Genomic DNA, 25,698 nt, shown 5'->3' with positions numbered 1-25,698 from the left:
GCCGTGCTCATCTTTTAAGACCAGAAAAGGCGAGTCATGGGGCAGCAACGTCGAAAGGTGACCAGTGTCAATGTGCTCGAAGTACGTAGTAGAATACTGTAAGCTTCAAGCGTTTTGTGTCGCCGAAGTCACTCATAAATCGCCGAGTCTGCATGTACCGGCAATGTGTTTTTGGTAACCCAAAATCTAAAAAGTGGCCGCGTGCTAAGCGGAGAGAACGAGCGGCCGGCTCTGTCACACACATGCATGCGAGGTTTTGTCTGCTAGTGCATGTGATTGATCATTAAATGCTTTCAGATTTATTATATCCGGTAGACAATAAAGCAGATTCACGTATATTTATTCCGGTTCTTCAATTTTTAAAAAGTCATATCTTTCAAACCACGTGTCGGAATTCAGATCCGTCTTCACCATTGGGTTCGTCGTTACGAGATCTTTGAAACTAGATCCCATATGGATATGTTTCAATGAATTTTTTTTTGCCAACTTTGATGATATATTTGTGCAACTTTAGTACTGTATTGTGCAACTTTAGTACTACATCGTGCAACTGTTTTCCAAAACTAATGTTTGAAGTTGCACCTTCGTATGAGGTTGCAACCTAGCAACCACGACAACTTTGATGTGCAACTAGTCTATTACCTTGACGAAAGTCGATGTGCAACCTCCTCTTGTAATGTAGTCTAGTCACACACATATTGATGTTTAGTTGGCGTGTAGTGTAGTCTAGTTGCACACACATTGATGTTTAGTTGGCAGGAAGACTAGTTGCACACATATGTGCTCAGTTGGCTTGTAATTTAGTTTAGTTGCACACACATTGATGTTTAGTTGGCAGGACACTAGTTGCATACACATATGCTCAGTTGGCGCGGCAATATAGTCTAGTTGCACACACATTGATGTTTAGTTGGCATGACTATTTGGCACACACATATGCTCAATTGGCGCGGCAATCTAGTCTAGTTGCACACACATTGATGTTTAGTTGACAGGACACTAGTTGAACACACATATGCTGTGCGGCAATGTAGTCTAGTTACACACACATTGATATTTAGTTGGAAGGACTATTGGCACACACATATGCACACACATAAGCGTCTTGAGCAAGGTGAGTTCTCCTAACCATTGCGGTAGTGATGTCAATGCATTGCACATATCCAGACTCAGTGATTGCAACTGTGTAAGTTGCTTCATGTTCTTGTCCAATTCTTGTAGGAAGTTCATGCATATTAAGTTGAGTTGTCGAAGAGATGTGAGCTCACCCAACCATTCTGGCAGAATTTTCATTTCAATGCATTCGAGGGAGAGTGATTCCAGGGACTTGAAGGCTTGGCCGATCTGTGGTGAGATAGTCAGATCATCGCAATGGGTGATACTTACATCACTAAGGCCAGGAAGGTGGTGAAGCAATCTCCACTGGTGCAAAGGCAACTCGGACTTCTCAACTTTCAGTTTATTCACGGGAGGAGAAGAGGAGGAAGCAGGTGTGCTCGAGGTCGAGGCACACTCTTCCCATGACGATAGCGCGTTATCACTACTTGATATAAACCAGTGCACAGCTCTAGGAGGACACGGTTTGATCCTCAACTTGGGGCACCTGTACATTTCCAGATGCTCAAGTTTAGGCAACGTGAGCTCATTTGCACCATCCCCACTCATGGAGCACCCTGTGGTAAATTCTTCCAGGTTATACATGTAGCCAAGAAAAATCTTGCGTAGGTTGGGTAGTTGGACGAGTGTTGGTAGGCCGCTGCACGACAGATTCCACAACCTCAAGCTCACAAGATTAGGAAGATATTTGCTTATATGCATAACCCAGTATGGAAATATGACACCCTTGTAGCCAAATATATTCAAATTCTGTACACTTGTTGGTGGCACTAGCTCTTTTAGCAGCGCCATGTGTTCCACAGAACTCGCGCCTTCGCCCCACCGCAATGTCAATTCTTCGATGCTCTGTTTTTCCATCAACCTTATACAGCATGCCTCTTCTACAGACCTCACATTTACAAGATCTTTGATACTCAACACTTGAGGATTTGCATGCTTAAGAAAGACAAGATTGCTGCTGCTAGATTCACTATCATCTGCACGCACAGGAAACCCCCCGTATTGCAACAATCCAAAAAGCCTGAGGATATCCAATTTGGCCACATTTTCTGGAAGGCTAGCAATGTGCATGCAGCCGCGGAGGTTCAGTTTGTTGAGGCTGCTAAAACTTTCTGGTACACAAAAACAATAGTCATTCCAAGACAGGTCCAGCTGCTCCAGATTGGGAAGGGTACCGATACAGTCAATGAAACTTTGATTTGCCGATGGGCTGTCTGATAAATAATAACCGTGGCAGTGTGATATATTTAGATACCGGAGTTCCATGAGATTGCTCATGACCTTTGGCAGTCCTACGAGCCTGCCACGTCGTGATAAATTCAAATACTGCAGTTTGTTAAGGGCACCCAGAGCTTTTGGTATCCTTGTAGACTCCCACCGTTCGAGCTTCCGGCTCCATGAAGAAGCATCGAGATGCCTCAACTGTTTCAGCTGACCAATAGAATCAGGCAACTCTTGCGTACAATATCTGCTTAAATCTAAAACACGGAGGCATTTAGCTGGTGAAAATGCATCACGATCAAGCTGATAGTTGCTACGATCATGAAAATGCAGTGCCCTTATCTTGGCGAGCGGAGTCATTGATGACTTGAGTAGCTTTCTGTGATCTGTCAGCCACGCATATCGGCAGGTTGGATCCTCTATACCAATTTCATCGGCCAGAACAGATCTTGCGAGATCATGTACTAGGTCATGCATGACCAAGAATTCAGTTTCAACTTGCATACTCTGCATCAATAGTATACATAGTTTCAGACTTGAGAAGAACACCTTCATGCTATTACGTATTGGATATATTTATATTAACAACTAGTAGACAGATAAGGTAATCGAAAAGCCTTGTACACTGATGAGCGCTGTCTAAAAATATAAGGACAATGGAGGGAGTAGAAGAGAAATCCATCATCGGGAAAGTTGCGAATGAGCTAGCGTGTAGGCACAATGGTTATAAATTTTTCAGGATTTTTGGTGTACTGGAAGTATCTAAAAATAATAGAGGGTACGTGTAGGTGCACACCAGATCAACACCAGATCAGATCAGTAACTCACCCATGACGACTTTGGATGTTCAAGGAAGCACATGCCTAAAAGCTGATTAATATATCTATCAGTGCTATGTTGATTGTAGGATGATGCCATTGGTGGCTCAACAAGTCCAAGAGCAACCCATTGGTGAACTAGAGCTTCTTTAGCTATCCAGTGACCTTTTGGAAAGATTGCACAATAGACAAAGCATAGCTTCAAATATGAACCCATACTGCGATAGCTTAGCAGCAAGGATGCATGCACCTGATGAGGTGAAAATTCTTTTGAGGCAAGCACGTCCCAGAACTCACTGTTGTTCACCGACACCCATTCATCAGATGACTTCATATAGTCCAGCATATACCCAATAGATTGGGCTGCTAAAGCCATGCCTCCACACTTCTTTGCAATGTCCTTCCCGATCATCTCTAACTGTGCTCTGTCAGTTCTAGCATCAAAGGAAGTCTTATCTTTTATGATAGCCCAACAAATGTCATCTGTCAAGGGAGCTAGCTTGTACGGCTCCACCGTCTGAATTTTCTGTGCAATATTTTCTTCTCGTGTGGTTACTACCGCCACCACTTTGCTGCCTTCACCCGGCTTTAGCATATTCTTCAATTTTTCCAACTCAGTTTGTTCCCTTTCCCACAGGTCATCAAAGATGATTAGGACCTTCTTACCAAAAAGGAGCCTTTTAAGGCTATTTCCTATCATCTCAAGTTCAGTAGGCTGACTATCACTAACGGATAGTTGTGATATTATAGAATTCCCAATTTTCTTCAAATCAAACGTCTGGGACACATATACCCAGACCCGAGAGTACTCTCTGAACTGCGGATCATTGAAAACCAATCGTGCCATGGTTGTCTTCCCAATGCCTCCAATACCATATATCGGAAGAATGGTCATCTTTTCTGTGATGCTCCCAGATAAACGAACCATCACCTCCTGTTTTTCCTTATCCCTCCCTATGACTTGTGCTTCTGTCACAGCCGCTGTTGTTTCCCGGTTATCCTGCAGGCGAGGGACATTTTCTTGCATGAAAGTGAAAGGAATGCGGTCTTCTGTGATCCCCTTCAGCTGCTCTCTCATATTCTTCATCTTATTGGCCATTTTCAACCTGGAAACGCTGATTTGAGCGCAACACTACAAAGGCAACAAATTTTATTTTAGTACATTTTGATGTTCAAAGTAATGAAATATAATTTGACAGTCCTGGAAATAAGATAATACATATTCAAGCACTGGAGAAATTTCATCTTGGTTAAGTCAACTGGGTGCGGATACCTTTTGTGGCGCAGGTTCGGTGTTGACTTCGAAATCATCGATCATGTCAGAGATCTCATACATGGTGTCCTTGAGCCGCCCCAGCCACAGACGCACCGCCTGATCCGTGATGGACCGCCTCTCAGCATCTTCGAGCAGGGCCTCCACCGTCTGCAGCGACGATCTCATCTTCTGTAGGTCGCTTACGAAGTTCCACTGCAGCTTGATCTGGCCTTTGATGGCGGACATGATCTGCTTGCTCACAACACCGAGGATGGCAGAGGCGATGACGCCCCCGACATGATGCGCCATGGCTGCTCACCTCTCTCAAATCTTGGATGGGCTGATGGCTGCAGAGGAAGTGGGTGAAGAGGTAGACCAGCTCCTGGTGTGGAAGATCGATCAGGTCTTATCACGCCTGTTGGAGATTGGGGTGGTTGCGCCAAGTCTACCGTCAACAAGTGCCTATCATTGACAGTAAGAATAAAGTACTCGTACAAGTTGGTGGGTACCAACAGTTGTGCTACCAACAGAAGCAACCTACGCCAGAATATCATTACCATGAAAAAGGCCCTTAAAGCATCTTCATCGGGAGGAGTTTCTTTACTTATGAAGACGTTTTGTTTAATTAAAAAAATACTCTGTTTAGTACAAAAAATGCCGATTTACCCATCATGTTTGGAGGATGGTTAAGGACTGGCTCATTTGAGGGGATCTGGAGATGGACTGTTGGGCGACTGAGCGCACTGTCAAGAGTTCACGGACTAGTATGTCTTGTCCGACATCACGCGTCGGAAGGCCAGAGCCACTCTCGCTATGCTTGTCACTTGGGCTATTTGGAATGAGAGGAACGCCAGGGGACAATTTACTAAAATCTATTATTCCCCAAAGGTGGCGGTTTTGCAAACAAAAAAAACGATCTAGCGGCGATGGAGAAGGAGAGTGGGTGAGATGAGGGCGGTGAGTCCGGCGGCGACGGAGAAGAAAAGTATTTGTGAATTTGTAAAAAATGTTCGGGAATTTAAGAAAAGTTCAAGATTTCATAAAAATGTTAGCGAATTCAAAAAACCTTCATGATTACAAAAAAATGCTCACGAATTTTAAATTGTATGGTTTTAAAAAATATTTAGAAATTTCAAAAAATTAACGATTACATAAAAATGTATTCGCAAGTATATAAAATTTTCACAATTTCAAGAAATGGTCACGATTTGATAAAATGCTAATGAATTTGAAAACGTGTTTGTAAAATGGAAGAAAAAAATAAATTTTAAAAGTAAAAAGTAAATAGAAATAAGAAATAATAAGAAGAATAGGAAAAGCACACTGGAAAACAGAAAAAATAGAAAAATCGGAAACCAAAAAGAGAAAGTTGGTGCGAGGTAGACGAGCTCCTGGTGTGGACGATCGATAAGGTCTTATCACGCCTGTAGGAGTTCTGGTTTCGCCAAGTCTAAAGGCGTCAACCACAACCTATCACTAAGAATAAATTACTACAAGTTGGTGGGTACCAAGTACCAACAGCTGTGCTAGCCAACGGAAGCAACCTAAACCAGTAGTATATCATTACCATGAGACAATTACAAAAGGCCCTTAAAGCATCTTCGTCTGGTGGTATTTATTTACTTATAAGGATGCTCTGTTCATCAGTTCAAAACAAAAGAAATGATGCTCTACACCCTATAGGGATAGTGTCAGAATAAATTCGAGGGGTTCCGTCGATCTACCGAGGACCAAGCAATCCAACGAGCACGACACCGAGATTTGTTAACGAGGTTCACCGATATGGCTACATCCCTGGGGCTTGACTACAAGCGCTTCTTCCCGTGACACCGTCACAATACCGCATCAGGTCGTCCTGGACGCCGGCACATGCCGCTGGCTTCCCCTGCGTTCCTGTACTATTATGTTGGCATAGGTCACATCGTGTGTCTACCCTCGCTATATAAGAGAGGCCTAGGTTACAAGTGTCCTATTAGGACACGACTCCACATCCTATGTAAACACAATACAACTCATAGTCCAACTGTAACCTACCTTGTTACACAATATTCGACACAACTCTAACAAACTCCACCTTGGCGAATATTCTCCACCACCTTGAATTCGTCATTGCGATAAACTTCCATGTACATTGGACTTGAGCTTATCCCATGAGTACTGCTGCTACTCCAAAGACTTCATGTGACTCCACCTGCAACTTGTAGTCCCTTCTTTTCTTGACCACCATCAATGCTCGAGCGAAATTAAGTTCCCCTTACTCTAGTTTGTGCTCCCAATTTTCAGAGTATCCGTCCAACGCCATCACACACTGATCACTAACCTGCGTGAAAGTGAACAACTCACATGTTGGGTGTCACACATAAGAGTTACCTGAACTCAACATCAACACTCCTTTCTTGACCGCCTGTCTGAAACTTGAAGGAATTTACCGTTGCTTGTAGTCATCTCGAGTCAAATTCGCAGTTGTCTCACCACATGTATGACCACCAGAGCCCTGGCCCGTCTCCATGCCCCGTGCATACCGCACGCCTCGCCGCTATTACCGCGTCGAGCCTCTGCTGTCCCGGTCGAGTCTCAAGGGTCGCAAACCCGCACCACTCAACCCCCACTGCAGAGTACCATCAATCATCGCCGACCGATGACGAGCTTCACGCTTCCATCAGACCACTGGACTCCAGTCCGAATTATGTGTCCCTCGCTTTTCCCGCTGAATAGGCTTCGATTCTCTGGATCCTTACACCGTAGCCCCTCAATCCAGCTCCACTTTCAACATGACTCCATGGTAGATGATCAGTCCACCCTCACGCCTCGTCAACTCAAGCTCTCATGTGCACCATCTTGAATCAAACCTGCGTCATAGTCTTGTCAAAGCCACACAAGCCCTCAGGGCCTGCGCCACGTGTTTCCACGCCCAGAAGTCGGTCACCATCAGCATGACGCTCCTACGTCGCTGTCGCCGATTCCACACCGTCTTCTCTACCAACCGACTTGCGTCGATCCGTCAGACTAACCAGTCCGACCCAGCCGAATTTGTCCGGCTGCAGACACATTCCAGACACAAGCTGTCACCGTGACCTTCGCCATCCATACACACACGTGTACCGACAAAGAAACCAAATCAAAGTCCTCCATAGCCTTCCCATGTGAACATGCCACAGATCAACAAAGCTAAGCTAGCTCAAACTCCTGATTCATCACACGTATGTAGCTTTAGGACTTATTTTTTTCTTTCTTGATAGCATATCACGGCCTGGCTAGCCCTTGTGTCGATCCTTTTTTTTCTTAAACAAATCTCACTAGCTTTTAGGCCTCTGCATGCAACGCGCTGCACCTGCGGGTTTCAGCCAACCATGATCCACCTGGGCCCTCGTCAGGCCTCAGCCTTGCCTTGGCCTCGCACGGGCTGTAGCCCACACTTGGGGCTTGCTCGGCCCTACCCCGCCAGCGATTTCAGCGCATGCCTCGAGTACGCTCGCCCGATCAATCCATCGATCGACCGCCGCAGGACTTGCCTGACGCCTCTGATTCCCCTTGCGTCTCGTCAAGGCTCAAAACAAATTGCCGCCAGCTTTGCTTGCTTTACGCCCCGCTATTTCACCGATTGCTTTTCCCGATCTCATCGAGAACCACGCCGTAGCCACGACTGCATCTCAAACTTGGTACTTCCTCTGGAACAACCACCAATGACCTTCGGACAACCTAGCTCTGATACCACTGGTCAAAATAAATTCGAGGCGCTCCGTCGATCTACCGAGGACCAAGTAATCCAATAAGCACGATACCGAGATTTGTTAACAAGGTTCACCGATATGGCTACATCCCCGGGGCTTGACTACGGGCGCTTCTTCCCGTGACACCGTCACAATACCGCACCAGGTCGCCCTGGACGACGGCACATGCCGCCGGCTTCTCCTGTGTTTCTGTGCTATTATGTTGGCATAGGTTACAATCGTGTGTCTACTCTCGCTATATAAGAGAGGCCTAGGATACAAGTGTCCTACTAGGACATGACTCCACATCCTATGTAAACACAATACAACTCCTAGTCCAACTGTAACCTACCTTGTACACAATATTCGACACAACTCTAACAGATAGTACTTCTTTGAATGTTGCAAACGGCCTATAATCTAAGGCTGGTCACAGTGGGAGTAACTTAGCAAGTAAGAGCATCTCCAGCCGCGCCCCCAATAGCCCCCCCTAGGGCCATTTTTTAGCGTCGGCGCTGAAAAAACGACCCAGTCGCGCCCTCAGGAGCCCATTTTTCGCCGGTTAGGCTCGAAACTGGCGCCGGCGGACTCAGGCCGAACCCCACGCGCTAGGTGGCGCCCGGGGGCGCCGGGGCAATCTTTTTTGGCGTGAAAGAACGGCGGGCCCGCTGAGTCAACGACCCCCGCGCCTCGTCGTCCTCATCGACTCGGTTTCCCGCGGGGAATTAATGCCAAGGCTGCCGCCGGTCAGCCTTCCATTGATTCCTCATGGGCAGCGCAGTGCGGCGACGCGCCCCCTCCCGTCATGCGTCACACGTTGCCCCCTCTCCCCGGCCGCTATAAAAGCCGCCCCCTCCCTCGCCGGTGGAAGCACCCGCCCGCAGCCCCCTTTCTCGCCGCCGACGCCCATTATGTTTTCTATATGTAAAGAAACTATGAAACGCCTATTCTATGTCGTGTTTGCCGAATCTATGTCGTGTTTGCCAAATCTATGTCGTGTTTGCCGAATTTTGGCCGAATGTCTTTTTAAAAATATTTACAAAAAGGGTGTTTGGGGGTGACCCGGGGGCGGCGGCTGGGAATCCGGTCGTCCCCACGGTGAAAATATCGTCGGTTCGCCCCCAAGCGGCGCTTTTTCTAGCCCCTGGGGGCGGGGGGGGGGGGGGGGGGGGGGGCGGACGGCTGGAGATGCTCTAACATAGCGTATTCTAAGACAAGTTTGCTTATGTGGCATATAGTTAATGCGGAGAGAGGTGTTTGGAGTAACATAATATGTTACTGTAACATAACGCAACCCAAAGCAAAATGAGTCTATAATGTAATAAATGCTATCTTCTATGATACTACTTATATGATATTTTGCACTACGAAGGTAGTAACAAAGACTGGTGTCATATGCATGACATTAGTCTAAGTTACTCCCCACTATGACTAGCCTAATGGAACCAACTACTATCCCTAGCATCCTGTCGGACCAGCGTAGCATCGTTAGATTAGAGAGATAATTAGGAAGCTTGATTAGGGCTTAGAACATAGGTCTGTATGGTACTTCTCCCTCTATCCGGATATATAAGACCTAGTATACGTATTTTGAGATTTACGGTAATCTTTGATAAGAACAATAATATATGGTATGTATACTATGAAAATATTTTGTTAGAAACACATTTCAAATACGAACTTGGCGCTATACTTTGTGAAACACACACCATATAATATTGGTCTTAGTGATGGTCAAAATAAATCTTGAAACGCGCATTAGGCCATATGTTTCTGGATGGAGGGAGTATCTTCTTTCCAACAAACCAGTTCTCGTGCGCGATTCAAGTTTGCTTCCTACAATAATTGCACCACAAAATCACATGAGCACAAAATTGCAGTTTTGTTTACTCTAACCCTTATGTTTTATATTCTCTTATTCTTTCTGGAAATATATTAAGTAAAAATTTGCTTCAATGTTATAGTGTTAATTCTTCTAATGCAAATGAGATTTGTGGTGGTGTAATGTGTCTCACATGCACGATAATGTTTTGCTTACAACCAGACAAACTAAAATTTGGGTCTACAATAACTGAACGTTGGCACATTTGGACGAGAACTTGGTGCTCTCGGGTACCCGTGCACCCTATATGCGCAAAAAAATAGTAATTCATAAAAAGTTCAAAAAATTCTAAATCTTTTTGAAATCAAACATGATCAGGTATTGTACTCGTATTAAAAGTTTGGACAAGAAATGATTTCTATTGACTTCAGGGCAAAAAAGACAAGTTTATGACGACAATATAGCGTGCATAGTACTTGTATTCATCAGGTTTTTGCCGAATCTTCGACCCACCATGCAACAGAAGTCATTCTCTGACGAATCTTTTTTTGAATTACTCTTTTTTGCATATAGGGTGCCCTGGTACCTAGGTTCTCTTTTGTATTTTCCCACTATATTTATTCTAACTCGCAGTAAAACCAGACAAACTAAAAATTGGTTCTAGAAAACTGAACTTTGGCACTTTATTCATTCTAAACCGCAGTAAAACCAGACAAACTAAGATTTGGTTTTAGAATAATTGAACTTTGACACTTCATTTATTCTAAAACATAGTAAAATTATTTCCATCGACTATTGAATTCCCTTCAAGTACAAGTAGAACTTGTTTCGTTCTAATAGAAGCTTGCGTCGTCGTTTTCCTCGTGCACCGGCATGGGGACATGCCGAATCTAAGGCAGGGGGAACGCCATGGCCCACCGGTGTACCGGGCTGCGTCCCGACTAGGGCCAGACCCATGTAATGACTCAGTGAGCGGTGAGCGTGTGTGTGTGGCCTCGTCCTCTTAAGGCGTGGCAAGTGAGGAGAGAAGGGATGAAAAAGTCTTATGAACTATCTTCTTCCCTGAACCTAACCTTCTGTCTGTCTACCTCCGATCCCCAATTCCCTCTCCATTTTCCCTTCTCTGGAGGCCTAGTTCGTGAGGGGTTATCATCAAATCTCCCCTCCCTCCATTTCATATTAGTTGTTGCTGATTTAATATAACTTTATACATATTTTTTCTAAAAAACAGAAAGTTTTTTTATTCTGAGCATTTGCACACATACATGAAATTATTACAGGTTATTTTTCGAGGGAATGAAATTATTACAGGGTTATTTAGCCACCCACACTACGGAATATGTAAATAAAGATCATCAAAGCGTTTGATCCTAGGTCCACCCATGGGCGTAAGAAGAGCACATGGGCCAGCACCCTGAACCATGACCATGCCATCTGGACCACCTCGTACTTGTCCATAGCTTCAGTAGAAAAACTGCAACCAAGTAGATATTGTTTTTCTTGTCAAAAACCACATTTTCTGGGGAAGCAAATCTTATTGACCTCCGAGTTAACTCTGTTGTTTATTATTCTTTGAATAAAAAGGTAGGATTAAACAAGAAACAAGACATGTATACTGCCTCATAAACATCAGAGGATATGTATGAAGTTACTTGTCAAGAACGGAGGCAGTATACGTGTGAAAGAGGATAAATTTTGTACTCCCTCCGTTCCATATTACTTGTCGCTGATTTAGTACAACTTTGTACTAAATTAGGGACAAGTAATATGGAACGGAGGGAGTACAAGAAAAGACAAATAAAACATAAGAGCAATGTAGGGTATACCATTTCCTTGATGTGAGCTAGTTTCATCTGATTCTCCTTCAACTTACACCATTCATCTAGTTGAGGGCAGCACTGAATACGTAGTTCTTGGAGGTTGGTGAGTATGCTCTCCGGTAAAGAGGTGATGCTCTCACAAGTTCTGATCTTAAGCGTCTTGAGCAAGGTGAGTTCTCCTAACCATTGCGGTAGTGATGTCAATGCATTGCACATATCCAGACTCAGTGATTGCAACTGTGTAAGTTGCTTCAGGTTCTTGTCCAATTCCTGTAGGCAGTTCATGTATATTAAGCTCAACTGCCGAAGAGATGGGAGTTCACCGACCCATTCTGGCAAACATTTCAGGCTAATGGATTCTAGGGAGAGTGATTCAAGGGAGACGAAGGCTTGGCTGATCTGTGGTGAGATAGTCAGATCATCGCAATGGGTGATACTTACATCACTAAGGCCAGGAAGGTGGTGAAGCAATCTCCACTGCCGCAAAGGCAACTCCGAGTATTCAACTTTCAGTTTACTCACAGGAGGGGAAGAGGAGGAAGCAACTGTGCTTGCGGCACAATTTCCGCATGACGATAGCACATTTTTACCTCTTGATATAAACATGAACACAGCTCTAGGCGGACATGGCTTAATCATCAACTTGGGGCAGTTGTCCAGTTTCAAATACTCCAGTTTAGGCAACGTGAACTCATTCGCACCGTCCTCACCCATAGGGCATGATGTGTCAAATTCTTTCAGGTTATACATGTTGCCGAGAACAATACTCCGTAGGTTGGGTAGTTGGGCGAATCTTGGTAGGCTGCTGCATGGCAGATTCCACAACGCCAAACTCACAAGATTAGGAAGATATCTGCTCATAGGCATTAACCAGTGTGGAAAGATGACACCCTTGTAACCTACTATCATCAAATCCTTTACACTGGGTGGTGGCACTAGCTCTGTTAGCAACACCATGTGTCCCACAGAACTAACACCTTCCCTCCAGTTCAATGTCAGTTTTTCAATATTGTGTTTCTCCATCAACCTTATAATGCGTGCCTCTTCTACGGACTTCACATTTTCAAGACCGACGATACTCAACTCATCAGGATTTGTATGCTTAAGCCAGACAAGACTGCTGCTGGATTCACTGTCATCGGCACGCACATAAAACCCTTGTCTTCCCAGTTTCAACAAGCCAAAAAGGTTCTGAATATCCAGTTTCCCCACATTTTCTGGAAGGCTAGAAATGCGCGTGCATTTTTCAAGGTTTAGCTTTTTGAGGCTGCTAAAACTTTCAGGTACACTAAAACCATAGTCATTGCGAGACAAGTCCAAGTGCTCCAGATTGGGAAGAGTACCGATACAGTCTATGAAACTTTGATTCGCTGACGGGTTGTCCAATGAATAATAACCCCTGCAGGACGATATATTTAAGTACCGGAGTTCCGTGAGTTTGCTGATGACCTCTGGCAACCCTATGGGTGTTCCGCGATCTGATAAATTCAAGTATTGGAGTTTGGTAAGGGCACCCAGAGCTTTGGGAATCCTTATAGACTCCAGCGACCTGAAATACCATGAAGCATCAAGATACCTCAACTGTCTCAGTTGACCAATAGAATCGGGCAACTCTCGTGTACACCATCTTCTTAAATCTAAGACACGGAGGCATTTAGCTGGTGAAAAATCACCATGAAGCTGAAAGTCGCCAGGATCATGAAAATGCAGTGCCCTTATCTTCAAGAGTGGAGTCCCTGATGAATTAAATAGCTTTCTCCCATCTGTCAGCCAAGCATATCGGCAGGTAGGACTCTCTATGTCAATTTCATCAGCCACGACTGATCTTGCAAGATCATACACCAGGTCATGCATGATGAAGAATTCAGTTAGGACGTCCATAGTCTGCATCAATAATTTAGATCGTATTACACTTCATAATTCGAAACACCTTCAGGTTTTTACGCACTAAATAGAGTTCATTAACAACTAAATACTCCCTCCGTCCCATAATGTAAGATGTTTTTTTACACTAGTGTAGTGTCAAAAAAACGGCTTACATTATGGGACGGAGGGAGTAGATGGTAATGGAAATAGCATGTCCACAGATAGCCGCCGAGAATGGAAGGAGTACATCCACACCTAAGGCAGTTCGCGGTGCTTTTTAGATTTCTCAACAAACTGAATAATCTCGGGGCCCCGATCTAACAAGTAAACTTGTAAACTAGGGAGCCCCAGGTCCTAGCTGACAAGTAAGCTTCTAAGACCTCTTTCAATGCAAAGGTGCTTACATGAGGTGCTAAGTGCATTGAATAGTTTAGCAACTCAACTCCCTGATGCATAGGTGCTTAACTTCTTGTTGCTAAGTTCACTATATTTAATGATTTAGCACCTAAACTTTTTCATGCATTAGTCAACTTCTTTCATTTAAATGGTTTGCCTAGGTTCACATGCTTGGCATTGGTTCTTCCTGGGGTCACCAAATTGCTCTCCCTCCTCTTTAATTGTTGTGCCATGTCATTTTTTCGCTTATGTGGCATGCTTAGCACCTGTCCACGGTGGAGCACTGAGAAGGGCCTAAACGTATAATTTATCCTAAATGACCTTCATTATAGCACTTAATTTAACAAGTGGCCTCTCCAAAACTTATTTTCTCAACAAATCGAATAATCTTGGGGTCGTCTGGACCAGCTCATAGATGTGGAAGATAGAGAGTTATTACCCTCTGTCTGGGTATATTGGGCCCCTTAGAGCGAAAGTGATGTTCTAATCCCGAGCTCACATGAGCTCGGGTGAACAGCAAAATCAAAAAAATCCAATTCTTTTTGTGTGAAACTTTGACAAATGTTATCATATGGTGCCAAAGTTCATCACCAGACGACATTAGTGTAAAATGTGGCAAAAGGAACAAAATCGATGCTCCAAAATGCATTTAAAAATAACATTTTGGAGCATCTATTTTTTTTTTGCCACATTTTCCTCGAATGTCATCTGGTGATGAAATTTTGCAAGCTATGAATGTCAAAGTTTCACCACAAAAAAAATCAGATTTTTATTTTATTTTACTGTTCACCCGAGCTCATGTGAGCTCGGGATCAGAACAGCTGCGCCCCCCTTAGAGCATCTCTATCTAATCCTCAAAAAGGGCTAACTCCTCAAAATATTATGTTTTGACAAGTTAAGAGGCACCTAAAGACCTCTCAAATGGTTAACTTCCTTAATTTTTGCAGATTTAAGCCCTACAACTTGCCCAACTCTCTAAATTTTGACCGGACGCCTACCATTCTTAATCAAAGCTTTCCTCCTCCCAACTTCCGTTGGTGGCGCCTCTGCAACACAATGTCATCGCTGCAGCCACCAAAGGCCCCGATTCCGACGGGAAAGAAACGTCGGGTGCCTCCACAACTCTGTCGACCACTCCCGACGGCGCTACACCGCCAGAGTCGACGGATGCACCGCCATCCGTGCCAAAGAAACGGCTCGAGACGAAGAGCGTGTGCGGACCGCCTCGCTGCTCGCGAAGACAATAGGTTGCCCTCCGCTTGATCCAGTTGATGGCAAGTGGGCGAGGAAGCCGACGACGGCCGCCAAGGCCCTCACCAAGGCGGCAACGAAGAAGAGGAAGAAGGTGTCCACATCGACACCTTCTCCATGTCCGGTGCCACATAGGCCTTCTCCTCCATCTTCAGCAACCACATCACCTCCTCCTTCGGCACCTACGTCCACCGCAACCGCAGATGAGGTCCATGGCTGTTGAGTGTCCGAAAAAATGCCCGAGAGGTAAAATATTTGAAATTTCCTCTTTCGCTACGGATATTGGCAATACAATGCGGCGATGATCTTGTGATGTGTTTTTTGTTGGTAATTGTAATGTGGACGAGTATGATGTTGCAAATTTCATGTCTCAATTGGATGAAGCACACACGCACACGCGCGCGCGCACGCACACACACTCGACCTCGACGATTTAGAGTTGTCCATTGATGGTGCAAGCAATGATCAGTAAAAAGAGAGTGAGGAGGATGATCCCGAAGTGGAGGAGGTCGATGATCCTAAGGAGACACAAGCAAGCATCCAGAAGACAAGAACAACAAAGTACGACTCCCAAGAGGACATTTCTTTGTGGCTTGCTTGGATGAATGTATTGCTTGATGCCTCGGTTGGTATGGATCAAACAAAGGATAAGTTTCAGTATGATTGAAGACTACTATTACGACAACGTGACTATCATTCCTACCGCACTCAAGGCTCTCTCACCCACCGGTGGACTGTGATACAAGAGCAATGCAACCGATTATCCGGTTGTGTTGATCAAGTCGACCATGCACCATCGGGTAGAGTGCAAATCCCGGACTATGAGCCTCGCATCTAAGAGCTATAAAGCAACGCAACAAGAAGGGCAGCAGTGAGTCATTCATATTGCACCATTGCTACAAGAACTAGTTGGCATTGAGAAATGGGTCCAGAATAACTTCGAAACCACACCGAAAAGGGCATGAATTAGCATGCCCGTTGAACCCAATGACGAGGAGGATGAAAACCCTCACAAAAGGACGGATGGGAAAAAGATGATGAAAGAGAGGAAGAAGCATTGACGTGTCAGCGCCTACTAAGAGGAGCTTTGTGTTATGAGTGAGATAAGAAAGCCTTGGCGGCTAAATGCAATGAAGAGCAGGTTGCGAGATGGAACGAGCTCAAGTTCACAGACGACGAGAAGTGGGGAGCAAAGGTGGCAGCGGAAGAGCGTAGGATTACATTCAGGGGGGAGAGGCTTGCAAAAGAGAAGAATGTCGAAGAGCGTAGTATCATGTTCATGGACCCGAGCTCGATGGATGCCATGGCAAGTATTGGGAACTCCTCGCTGAGAGATCTTGGCCCAAACGGAGGTCAGCCATAGTGGTGGGGGTGATGGTCGTGGCTGTGGTGATGGTGATGGTGAGCATGGGAGTGCTTGAGTTCGTATAGTATGAATTTGGTAGGCTTGGTCCACGATATTAGACATGCTATGTGGTGGTTTTTTGGATAAACTTGATTGATTTGGTGGCTTTTGGATTAAGTATATGCATGTTTTAGTTTGAATTGTTCGATTGGATGAACTATATGTATGTTTGTAGTTGAATTGTCATGTATGGTCAATTTGAATTATTCAAATGATTGATAAAATATCGTGCAATTGTTCAAAATGAATGTGACAAAATATAAAAAGACTAGTCCAATTTTTTTAGGAAGTTAAATATAGGGGCTCGCTTAGGTCCGACCATTTTCTTAACTCATTATTTTTAAGGAGTTAAGGTTTCAAAGAGCATTTGAGAGGTCATAAGATAGAGGTTCCACTAGAGATTCTCTTAGCAAGCTACTACCGCCATCATGGTTTTTAGTCCCCTCGTATTTTGAATCATATTTTGATCATGATTTTAACTAATAGAAATTAAGTTATATATAGTAAAAATAATATCATTGAAAATTATATTTAAATATGAATCGATTTTTTTTGACATGCATTAATATTTTTCTTGTCAAATATGTGGTCAAACATTGACCCAAAATATGATGAAGACTGATAAACCCAGACAGAGGTAGTAGTTGCGATCTATTTTTCTAAGGCTGGTCCTAGTGGGAGTAACTTAGCTAGTAACATAGCGCATTTCAAGAGAAGTTTGATTATGTGGCATGTAGTTAATGAGGAGAGAGGTGTTTAGAGTAACTAGGAGAGCTCCAATGTTATAAAACACATTATAATGGTGGTCTAGTCAGCATTCTCACGAGAATATGTATCATATGAACTACATTGCCACAAGTTGAAGGAAACAACAGAACATTACCACAAAGGTATATGCAGTAGAAACTCACCACTTGTGACTTTGGATGTTCAAGGAAGGACATGCCTAAAAGGTGGTTAATATAACTTTCACTGGTCTGTATATCAGAAAATGTCTTTGATGGCTTAACAAGTCCAAGAGCAATCCATTGGTGAACTAGTTCTTCTTTAGATATCTTGTGACCTTTTGGAAAGACTGCACAATAGCCAAAGCATAGCTTCAAGTATGAACCCATACTACGATAGCTTAGCAGCAATGATGCATGCACCTGATGAGATGAAGATTCTTCTGAGGCAAGCACGTGCCAGAACTCACTGTTGTTCACCGACACCCATTGATCAACTGACTTCATAGAGTACAACATATACCCAATAGATTGGGCTGCTAAAGCCATACCTCCACACTTCTTTGCAATGTCCTTCCCTATCAGCTCTAATTGCGCGTTGTTAGTTCTAGCATCAAAGGAAGTTTTATCTTTTATGATGGTCCAGCAAATGTCATCTCCCAAGGGAGTTAACTTGTATGGCTCCAATGTCTGAATTTTCTGTGCAATATATTCTTCTCGTGTGGTTACTACCGCCACCACATTGCTCCCTTCACCCAGTTCTAGCATAGTCTTCAACCTTTCTAACTTTTCTGCTTCCATCTCCCACAGGTCATCTAAGATGATTAGAATCTTTTTACCAGAAAATAGCCTTTGAACATTATTTTCTACCATCTGTGGGTCAGTATGCTGACTATTGCAATTGGATAGTTGTGATATTATAGAATTTCCAATTTTGTTCAAATCAAATTTCTGGGATACATAGACCCACACCCGAGAGTACTCTTTGAAGTGTGAATCCTTGAAAACCAATTGTGCCATGGTTGTCTTCCCAATGCCTCCAATACCATATATGGGAAGGATGGTGATTTCTTTTGTGATGCTCCCAGATAAACGAGCCATGATTTCCTGTTTATCATTATCCCTCCCTGCGACTTGTGTTTCTGTCACAGCCGCTGTTGTTTCCCGGTTATCATGGATTTCCGGCACACTAGGGGCATTTTCTTGCATGAAAATGAAAGGAATACGGTCTTCTGCGATCCCCTTCAACTGCTCTCTCATATTCTTCATCTTATTGGCCATTTTCAACTTGGAAACATTGATTGGAGGGCAACACTGCAAAGGCAATAAATTTGATTTTAGTACATTTTGACACTCAAAGTAGTGAAACACAATTTGACAGACCTAGGAACAAGATAATATATATTGATATTTGGAAATCAAACACCCGAAAAAATGAAACTATTTTCACTCTTTACAATATAAATATATGTTGGCATGTACATGATGGCCAACAATGTAAATTACTTCATTCGAAATCTTTCTTTTTTTAGAGACCAGAGTTTATTTTCTTATTGAGGACACAAAAATGTTCCTTTTGTATAAAAATTGACATAAACACATGCACCAACATGAACATGTGCAAAAAAGGTTTTTTATTGCATTCTTTTCTCGAGATAGTTCATTCTAAAAGTTGTGTTGATCTGCAAAAGGAGAATTTGTCTTTTTGTAAATGATTAGATGGTATGAAGTGAGATGGCAACATTATAGTTGTAGGAATAACTAGTTTCTAGATCTAACCTTTTTTTTGTAAATCCAAGCATGTTGTCATGGTCAATAAATCAAAGAGATGAAATAAATAAAAGACAAATTCAAGGGTGAAGGGAAGAAGCAAAGGAACCCTAACTAGCAAAGGTCTATCATAGCGGAGGGATGAGAGGGAATAACTCACCATGGACTATGGACCCTCTACCTTTGATTAGTCCACCAAAGATGGACTAGTGGACCAAATTTGACCACATCCATGGGTAAACAGTCACTATCACTTGAATGAAATGGGAAGGAGGGGCAGGCACTAGATCTCCCCTTGAATAAAATGGGGAGGAGGGGCGGGCACTTGAGCTAGTATAGAAAGATTGGGGAGATTTAAGGTCGAGTTTGAGGAGCCTCGTACGACTTGGGCCGACATTGAGAATGGAAAGTTTGTAGAGGGTGTTGAGGAGTCGAGAATGACTCGGGTTTGTGACCAAGCCCCTCTCGACACCTTCCTAACATATGACTAGGCTGCGCTTCGTCGAGATGACTAAACCCATTCCAAAAACATTGAAGTGCCAAATCTTGTTGGTGTACAACGGTCTTCGCTATAGGTCACCACACACACCCTCGCTATTAATATTTGTCATGATTGGTCGGTTAGCGACACTCCCACTAATCTTTGTTTGGGCCACGTTGCTAACGATACCTCCAACTCACATGTTGTTTGCACTAAAACAACAATTATTTTAATAGTAGCAAATAACATTGAACAGTACAACACTACTTGTCCTAGACCAAGTATTGAACACTAGATGTATTACGATACACGCAGTATAAATCCCTAGCTTAACTCAGGTAAGAACCAACCATATTGAGCATAGGCCATAATGATCCAGAAACTCCCCTCCTATCAAGGCCATCCCATCCTAGTTGAATGCATCGTCGTTTGGGAGAATAGGTCTGTGAAATCGCCACCTTCGGGTCGAGATCGTAGTATCCTACACCAGAGGAAGTCTAATATGATTTTTGGGGAGAACATATGTATGACTGCTCATGTGAACGAATACTTCAACCTCAAAGCCAACAAGAACACCGCAAATGCCTTGTTCCCTGTCAGTGCTGCATATGCCAATAATTCTATCCCTATTGTTTGGGATATATTTTGCCTTGTATATATCGCAAAATAGATATATTATACTTTGTAGAATTTTGCGCATCTGGGTTGCTAATAGAAAATATTGTGATGAATACACTTACAGGAATTATGAGCATAATATATTTCATATATTCCTAGATCAACTTAAGAGTTCATTCCATTTTTACCCTAAGGTCTATATTTTTCGACAGAATTTACCTAGAATAGTTAGAGTTCAACTGCTCAAGCACTGGACAAATTTCATTTGATTCAGTCGGCACATACCTTTTGTGTAGCAGGTTCAGTGTTGACTTCGAAATCATCGATCATGTCAGAGATCTCATACATAGTGTCCTTGAGCCGCCCCAGCCACAGACGCACCGCCTGATCCGTGATGGACCGCCTCTCAGCGTCTTCGAGCAGGGCCTCCACCGTCTGCAGCGACGATCTCATCTTCTGTAGGTCGCTTACGAAGTTCCACTGCAGCTTGATCTGGCCTTTGATGGCGGACATGATCTGCTTGCTCACAACAGCGAGGATGGCAGAAGCGATGACGCCCCCGACATGCGCCATGGCTGCTCACCTCTCTCAACTCTTCAATGGGCTGATGGCTGCAGAGGAAGTGGGTGTGAGGTAGACGAGCTCCTGGTGTGGACGATCGATAGGGTCTTATCACGCGGATTGGAGGTTGCGCCAAGTCTACCGTCAACAAGTGCCTATCACTAAGAATAAAGTAGTGCAGGTTGGTGGGTGCCAAGTCGATCGTTAGCTTGCTAGCCAACGGAAGCAAGCTACACCAGAATATCATTACCATGAGACAATTACAAAAGGCTTTCATCGGGTCGAGTTTCTTTACTTACGTAGATGCTCTGTTCAGTTCAAAACAACAAAAAAGATGCTCTACGCCCTATAGGGATGCTACTTTTTTGAACCCTGCAGACTGCCTATAATCTACTGGGAAGTGGGAACCAACTACGATCCCTAGCTTCTTGTCTAGGGATACGGACGGTGTCCATGAACGTCCGCGAAGCCGAAAACACACTAAACTTTGCTACTTTAGTAAGCGTGCTAGGCTTAATTTTCATCTCGCGGACGCTCACGGACTCGCGTCCGCATGCCTAGTCTTGTCGGACCAGCGTAGCATCGTTAGATCCGAGAGTTAATTAGAACTTAGAACATAGGCTTGTATGGTACTACTCCCTCTGTCCAGATGTATAAGACCTAATAAGTATTCCGGCATTTGGATAATCTTTGATAAGATCAATAATATATGATATGTATACTTAAAAAATATACTGTTAGAAACACATTTCAAATACGAACTCGGTGATATATTACTGGTCTTGGTGATGGTCAAAATAAATGTTGAAATGCACATTATGCCCTACGTTTCTGGATGGCGGGAGTATCTTCTTTACATCTAACCAGTTCTTGTGATTCCAGTTTGCTTCCTACAATAATTGCATCGCAAAATCTCGTGAGCGCATAATTGTAGCTCCATTTATTCTACACTCCTATGTTTTATATTCTCTTACTTTGTGAAAATATATCAAGTAAAAAATTGCTTCAATGTTATCAAAGTGTTAATTCTTCTAATGCAAATGAGATTTCTAGTGATGTAATATGTCCCACATGCCCAATAATGTTTGCTTAAAACCAGACAAACTAAAATTTGGTTCTATAATAACTGAACTTTGACACTTAATTTATTCTAAACCGCAATAAAATCAGACAAACTAAAATTTGGTTCTAGAATAACTGAACTTTGACACTTTATTTATTCTAAACCATAGTAAAATTGCTTCCATCGACTATTCCATTCCCTTCGAGTACAACTAGAATTTGTTTGGTTCTGATAGAAGCTTGTGCCACATACACATTTTCTAATTTTACTAGTTGACAGGAATTGTCGTGCTTCATCTGCTCATATACCATGTTCCCGTCAACTTTCATAGTTGTTTCCTTTAAGTCGGTAAGTGCTTCACCCATTCACAATGTCTCTTATTTTTTGTGAAAAACCTATTGAACGCAAATTTGCTTCTAATGTTAATAATTTTTGCTTCATATGCAAATAATATTTTGTCAATGTAATATGACCCGTGTGTGTGATAATATTTGCTTCCAACTAAACAATTTTGTGTTTCCAATAGTAATTAATGTACTTCTAAAATAGTTGGAACTTTTTCACTATTTATTTCAATTCACAATCAAATTCGTCCCATTAGACTATTGAACTTGCTTCCACTGTTACTAGAATTTGTTTTGGTGTGTTGTCATGTACATTTTTCCTCTAATGCTACTACTTGATATGTTCTAACCATATTTATAAGTTTTAGCTTGAAGTGTTGATAATTTAATGTTATGCTTGTAGGTGCCAGTGCAAACGGAGAACATGTCAACTGGGATTGGCTCAACAGTTCCAGAACAAATTAGACGGTGGTTCCAAACTATTGAATTTGGGTTTGTTCTCCGGACATGATGAACTGTATTTGACTCGGTAGTACTGGAAGATAAAATATTTAGATGTACTGGGACTTTAAAAATTCATAGAAAGGAATGACCGGGTAGTGGATTTTGAAAACTTTGGTCTATGGCCTATTCTTGGAGTTCAAACCAACATAATTTTCTTCTGCCCCTCTTCATAGTATGGTTGTGCTAAACTCAGTGTGAATCTTGAGTTCACCAAAAGCCTACAAAATACATGCTATAATCTTGAGATAGAAATCAACTTGAAAATTTCACCAATATCGTTCTATTTATAGCCAAGCATGATATACATTTAGTTAGCATGTTACACCTGAAATTAACTCATTGAAACACTAGTCCTCTCAATGGGTTTATTAAAAGTCATCAAAGCCACTAGGGGTATGTTCTTAGATGCACTTTCACACGGTTGGGTGCTAGTCCTACGCAACACTTACAATCGGTAGATAAATGGGAAGATTTTCCCTAATATCTATTTCCCATATTTTCTTTTGCTCGCAATTCCTTCCACTGTGCATATATGACCTACGCTAGATATATTTTTATATCATATAAAATTGGAGTCTTTTTCTGCCACACATAGTTCAACAATATTTGAAACTCATTATTTTCTTAAATTTAATTTAAATTCAAGAACAACATATGCTGCCAAATGCACAAAATGATCTAAAGAAATCATGATAAACATGGACAAACTATTGCGCATGGATATGTCACGGATGCTCAGTGGGACCAACTTGAAGCTGCTCATGATGTGTGTGCTTTCAATCTCTCTATGCACTTCAAGAAATAATTGCACACAACCAGGATTGTGCTCATCCATCATAGTCGTTCCCACATTCTCATACTCAAAGCCTTCTGCCTTAACCTCATTTATCATAAACTATCATGTTTTGCATGATTACACATGTTGTCATGATGTCCCGCAACATCTTTTCATCCCAAAAACTTGTAGGTTGACGAACAGTTGCAAAGCAATCTTGCAACACTCCAAATGTCCGCTTAACATTCTTCCTTCCTCGCTACTTCTTGACTTTGCCTAAGTGTTGTCTCATGTTACCTTGATGGTTTGATATTGTTTTCAAATGTGGACCATGACAGATATATGTCATCTGCAAGATAGAATACCTTTGTCATGTTGTTTCTCATTAACCCGATAGTTCAACGGTGCAACATCATTGCTTGCTCCAATACTTATAGATTGGTAGCTAGATGTTGGCCACCCAAGTGGAAGATTTTCTAATGGTAGAAATTTCTTCCCTCGGTTGAGAAACCAATGTATCAATTCGTAGAGATAACACCCTAAAGCTCACTCGAGTAGCACTACAATACAATTAAAAGTTTACTTGTGTTTCAACACCTCTAATCAGATAGTCAATCTCAATAGCTTTGCTAGTTGCAACAACTAATCAAAAGATAATGTGGTATGAAGTATTTTGTGTGTTTTGGAATAAATAATAACTAAAACATAAAAGTTCATATAAAAAGGTTTTTGAGAGTTTTTTATGGAGATAGTGAACTGTGGTTCTTACGTCCACTAGTAGCATCTCTCATGAAAGAGTGACATATAAATATAAGCATATGCATGTGTAATTTTTACCATGTTTCTAAAAATGCATGTGTAATTGATCAATCAAACAATCACGCATATTATTACATGGTTGGGATCAAGTTTTATAGACAGTATGTCCATAAATCCACTGGAATCGACACATGCCAAATCTAATGGATAATACTCTGTGATGGAAACCATCATAAACACCATCAAGTATTAAGTAAAAAACATGTGTGAAGCACAATGACATACAGTTGAAAGCCATATTCCTCTCACCACACGCGGTACATGTGACAACAAGTCAAGCAATATTTTCATCCTTAAGGAGGCAAATCCGTTTAAGCTTTTTTTTGTTCTTGTTTCATGTCACCAAAAATACTACGCAATTAGGTATCTACTTCATATAATGCACATCACTCCACAAATTTTTGTTTATCTAAATTGGTCAATGGATATATTAATAAAACAAAGATCAATAAACGACCACCCCTTCCGTCTATAAATATATGTATTTTTAGAGATTTCAATACAAACTACATACGGATGTATATAGACATATTTTAGAGTGTCGATTCATTCATTTTGTTCCATATGTAGTCCTTTATTGAAATATATCTAAAAAGACTTATATTTGGGAACAGGGGAGTACAAATTATCCACGCAACCATGATAATCGGAGGCATAAAGTAATTATTCATCACATATGGTCTCTACATTATTGGTGGCCGGTTTAGCTGCAGTCATCAAGGCCTACGATAGCACTGGCTAATTAGCTTACTCATATCGTGGTTGTCAATGTCATCAGAGCAGTTGGGAGTGAGACGTCGGAGGAAGAAAATAGCGAAACCAACGCGTTGGCTCAACCATGGACGAACTAATGTAATCTCTGCCAGCTAAGCATCCGGTGGCGCGAAATAGAAAAAGCAACACTAGGCTTCAAGTGTCGACCAAGTCTCCAGTGCTTATCTGCAGACCCAGGATAAAAACAATCAAACAAGGACTTTTATAACTACCAAACGTTCGGATTTTAGCAATAGGCAAGAACGATCCTTAATTCACTCTAATTATATACATGCATGCATTAGAATGACTAATTTTCCTTTCATGTGCACTCCTCTCTCTAATTACATGCATATAAACACTAAAGGACGAAAAGCTGATGTCATCCTAGATTCTTTCTTTTTTCAAACTTAAAAATGTTTTGTAGCTCAAACCGTAGCTCCGATTGAAAAACCGTCTTCACAAAAAAACGTCTTGATGAGATCTTCGAAACTAGATCCCATGTTGATATGTTCTAATGACTTTTTTTCGGACCAAAAGTTACCACATCTGGTCTACGTAAGTTATCACATTTGTCATACATAAGTTACCATGTTATTTACACA

The 25,698-nt window shown here is 42.4% G+C and overlaps 3 protein-coding genes across 3 annotated transcripts; all 3 read right to left on the bottom strand.

Moving 5' to 3' along the window:
• Positions 1-719: 719 nt before the first annotated feature.
• On the bottom strand, positions 720-5,752 carry LOC109733982 (disease resistance protein RGA2-like). Its single transcript, XM_040391136.3, has 3 exons — positions 4,429-5,752; positions 3,166-4,287; positions 720-2,844 (listed from the first exon to the last, which is right to left on the bottom strand). The coding sequence occupies exons 1-3, from the start codon at positions 4,717-4,719 to the stop codon at positions 1,036-1,038; spliced, it is 3,222 nt and encodes a 1,073-aa protein (XP_040247070.1). The 5' UTR covers positions 4,720-5,752; the 3' UTR covers positions 720-1,035.
• Positions 5,753-11,204: 5,452 nt separating this feature from the next.
• Positions 11,205-13,640, bottom strand: LOC141022627 (uncharacterized). Its single transcript, XM_073498892.1, has 2 exons — positions 11,769-13,640; positions 11,205-11,416 (listed from the first exon to the last, which is right to left on the bottom strand). Exons 1-2 carry the CDS (start codon positions 13,614-13,616, stop codon positions 11,405-11,407), a joined length of 1,860 nt encoding a protein of 619 aa, XP_073354993.1. The 5' UTR covers positions 13,617-13,640; the 3' UTR covers positions 11,205-11,404.
• Positions 13,641-15,170: 1,530 nt separating this feature from the next.
• Positions 15,171-20,906, bottom strand: LOC109733971 (putative disease resistance protein RGA1). Its single transcript, XM_045228799.2, has 3 exons — positions 20,560-20,906; positions 17,592-18,719; positions 15,171-15,491 (listed from the first exon to the last, which is right to left on the bottom strand). The coding sequence occupies exons 1-3, from the start codon at positions 20,845-20,847 to the stop codon at positions 15,171-15,173; spliced, it is 1,737 nt and encodes a 578-aa protein (XP_045084734.2). The 5' UTR covers positions 20,848-20,906.
• Positions 20,907-25,698: the final 4,792 nt, after the last annotated feature.

The sequence above is a fragment of the Aegilops tauschii genome, chromosome 5, assembly GCF_002575655.3.
Source record: "Aegilops tauschii subsp. strangulata cultivar AL8/78 chromosome 5, Aet v6.0, whole genome shotgun sequence".
NCBI lineage: Eukaryota > Viridiplantae > Streptophyta > Magnoliopsida > Poales > Poaceae > Aegilops > Aegilops tauschii.
Note: the sequence above shows the minus strand (reverse complement) of the source record. Positions and strands in the feature narration are given on the sequence as shown.